Source organism: Pinus tabuliformis, chromosome J (genome assembly GCF_031772625.1).
Source record: "Pinus tabuliformis cultivar Carrire ecotype Pingquan chromosome J, CPIR1, whole genome shotgun sequence".
NCBI lineage: Eukaryota > Viridiplantae > Streptophyta > Pinopsida > Pinales > Pinaceae > Pinus > Pinus tabuliformis.
Window position 1 is genome coordinate 1,059,719,697 of NC_142295.1, and position 3,691 is coordinate 1,059,723,387.

At 29.9% G+C, this 3,691-nt stretch overlaps 1 protein-coding gene across 1 annotated transcript; it reads right to left on the bottom strand.

Annotated features, from left to right (window-relative positions):
• Positions 1-1,319: 1,319 nt before the first annotated feature.
• Positions 1,320-1,923, bottom strand: LOC149230614 (EPIDERMAL PATTERNING FACTOR-like protein 4). Its single transcript, XM_089381359.1, has 3 exons — positions 1,851-1,923; positions 1,667-1,737; positions 1,320-1,532 (listed from the first exon to the last, which is right to left on the bottom strand). Exons 1-3 carry the CDS (start codon positions 1,921-1,923, stop codon positions 1,320-1,322), a joined length of 357 nt encoding a protein of 118 aa, XP_089237485.1.
• Between the last annotated feature and the right edge of the window lie 1,768 nt (positions 1,924-3,691).

Sequence of the window (3,691 nt, forward strand, 5' to 3'; positions counted from 1 at the left end):
CTAAATTATAATCCACAATAGATACATTTTTATTAAGTAGAAATAATATTACATTAAACACTTTTTTTTGGTTTTCTTCAATTTTAATTTTTAATAATGCAAATTTTCTCTAATCTTAATATTTATTTTCTTTTAACTTTTAATCTGTTCTGATGATGCATAGAGCCTAGAGAATTTCATACATTATACCTAGTATTTAAAAAAAACGATTGTAAACAACATAATCTTCCTATATTATATATAGTATTAAAAAAAAATTAACAATATAATCTTCTACTATGAATATTTGAATACACATATTTTTTTAATCAAATTATTGTATAAGATAAATATAGATAAAAACTTCAAAGTAAAATACACAATTTATAATTGGCTCATCATTTTATACAAATATTGAAATGAATGATATTTTACGATAATATAAAAAAATATTTCAAAATTTTATTTCAATCAAATCAATGAAATTTATATTTAACAACTTGTAATTATTAGTTAAAAAACAACTTTAATCATCCGTTAAAAAAGATATTCCTAAAAGATAAAATACATCCTTATAAATTTCAATCACATTTAAGAACTATTTTCTAAATAATTAAATAAAATTTAAATTACCATATTTAAATCAAAACCTATATTTAACTTTTAATAAAATCATTTTATTCATCGTCAACTAATAATTCAAAACCCATTGAGATGATAATAAAATTTGAGTTACCATAAATAAATCAAAACTTATATTTATCTTTAATAAATTCAAATCATTTACTATAAATAAACTATTCCTGAAACGTAAAATACATCTTTACAAGTTTGAAACATATTCAAAATTATAATTACCAGTCATTCAACACTTTTTAATATAATACTAAAAATATTATTATTACCATGTCATGTTTTAATCATGAATCAAAAACCCATTTTAAATATTGAATTACTTATTTACGAATTATAGAACAATTGCACTAAACTCACGTAGAGTTCATACAAATTTTTTGGGCATTCACATTTTGTTCATCCATGAAAATAAGATGGTTTCAGATATTCACCAGTTACTTGAAAGGCCACAATAAAATTCATTAGAGCTGAAGATCATGAAGAAATACAAATTAAACTGACAAAACAGTTAAGCAAAACTAATGGACCCATGAATCGTCAAAGTTCTGTAAAATTGATTAATAATAAATTCTAAAATTCGTTATTTCAAACAAAAAAATTTATGTAAGTAGAAAGACATGCATTCCATGGTCTCTGATTTCTGCAAAAGGTGGCGGTCAGTGGAACAGTTTTGCGAGCGCTCAAATACGAGGCGGTTGGTAGTATCATGCGTTAAAGATTTTGTTGCCGCATCCGCATTTCCACAACACGGGATAGTAATCCTCTACACGTTTTGGAATGCACTGCAGTTTTGGAGTGACGGCGCACTGCACAGGCTTACAAGGGTTGCACCCCTCGCATTTAGCAACGCATGATGGTGGCGCGGAGCCAATATGCACCCCTCGCAATGCAACCTCGCTTCTAACCTCTCCCATCACCTGTAACATCCGTTTTCATCATTCAATTGTACACCAATATCTTCAATCCAATCCAATACACATTTACGTAATAGATTCTGTATTTAATATCAAAGATTACAGAGAAAAAATGGATTTCAGAAGCGAAATATTACAAGGAAAGCAACGCCACGATGTTCCGATGAAGACGTGGTTTGTTTATCACTAATTTCTCTCCCAGCGATCTCTGCATTATCGAAAGGGTTACTGTATCATATTGGTGTTTTTGCAGGCATGCGAGAAAACATTTTGTGCAAAATAAATTGAAAACCCAATGAATATTTTATGTAAAGTACGCACCCCTAAAGCTCAATAATATTAAAACAGAAATCAGGATCTTCATCCTGGCATAACGTGAAAATCCAGCTTCCATAACCGCGCCTTTTTCTATATCTCAGCAGAAACCTCTTTGAAGATCGGAGAGAAATTCTGGAGCAGAATGTACTCTTTACTCTCTGCCAAAGATTGAATAGAATTTGTGAAACAGAAGGCTCTTATCAATATTCAAAATAGATAAATAAATTATATAAAAAACATCACAGAAAATAACTGGATTCAAAGTCAACTAAACTAAAGTAAATCTAAACAAACAACACAGGAGATGACACCTACAAATAAGATGACACCACACCTACAAACAAGATGACATCTACAAACAATAGAAATAAGTACGATGACACCTAACAAAATGTGAGATTAGTATCTCAACACCCTCAGCAGAAATCTATTTCAATAAGGTATTCTCCCAGCAAATTCTCTTTGTATAATGTCTGCAGAAGTCTATTTGAACAAGGTATTCTCCCAGCAAAATCTCTTTGTATAATGTGTGCAGAAGTCTATTTGAACAAGGTATTCTCCCAGCAAAATCTCTGTGTCTGAATACTGTATATATTGAATCTAAAGAGCTACGATGCTAATAATAAAAGGGAAAAAGAAAATTATAAAAACAAAAATTACGCATAAATCATACAAGCAAGTCCTATTGAAGAATCTGAAGAGCTACGATGCTAATAAGCATAAAAACAAAAATAACGCATAAAGCATATAAGCAAGTCATAGTGAACCTTTAGAGCTACGATCCAAATCGAAAGAAAAATAAGCAAAAATTAAATAAAAGAAAAAAGAAAAACGATATAGAAACCTATAACACAAATCACTAAGCATAATTTTTATCATTTTGGGAAAAAAATTATTGATATTTTCAGGATTATTTATTATAATTTAAATGATAAAAATATATATATAAACAGATAGACAAGTGCATTTTTGGTTGGGCAAAAAAAATGTTGGGAATAATGCTTAATTAGTTATGTAAATTTCTATTTAGTGTTCTCTGCAAAATTAAGGCACCAAATTGTTAGCTGCAGTAGTGCTGGAAATTAGTTGTTTGTTTCAGAGTAGATTTTAGTAATAGTTGAGTAGATTTTAGTAATAGTTTTACTATATAATAATGTAGTTAATCGCTGAATTAATATATGAGATTTGCAACATTTTTTAGCTCACACAGTAACTGTGTTTCTTAAATTTTTTTATATGTATTTTTCTTCATAGTAATGTTGGCTTCTCAATTGGCTTGAAATAATTCATTTCATATTCTACAAGTGGTATCGGAGCAGGTAAAATTATTTTGGGTTAAAGTTGTATTGTTGGAATTTGGCCAAAGTTAATCATGTCGAATTCTAACCAGATGCTAGTTCCAGAATTTGATGGCAACGATTATGATTATTGGTGCATTAAGATGCTAAACTTTTTGATTGGAAAAGATTTGTGGGAGATTGTTGAATCAGGATATGAGGAGCCAACTGATTGGAATGCTCTTACAGCTAATGAAAGAACAGCAAGAAAGGAAGCAAGGAAGAAGAATGCTCAAGCTTTGTTTCACATTCAAATAGCTCTTGATAAGAGCTTATTTTCAACAATATCAGGAGCAAAAACCACCAAAGCTACCTGGGAGACTCTACAAGAAGCTTACCAAGGTAGTGATCAAGTTAAGGTGGTCAAGCTTCAGACATTGAGGCGAGAGTTCAAGAATTCGAAGATGCAAGAAGCTGAAAGTATCAGTGACTATTGTGTGAGAGTCAAAGATGTGGTCAATAAAATGGCTACACTTGGAGAAGCTGTAAGTAATGAAGTTTTAATTA

Coding starts and splice junctions, on each gene's coding strand:
- LOC149230614 (XM_089381359.1), bottom strand. CDS start 1,923: ATGGAAGCTGGATTTTCACGTTATGCCAGGATGAAGATCCTGATTTCT. Junction 1,738..1,850: donor AATATTATTGAGCTTTAGGG/GTGCGTACTTTA, acceptor TCGATAATGCAG/AGATCGCTGGGAGAGAAATT. Junction 1,533..1,666: donor ATCGTGGCGTTGCTTTCCTT/GTAATATTTCGC, acceptor CGGATGTTACAG/GTGATGGGAGAGGTTAGAAG.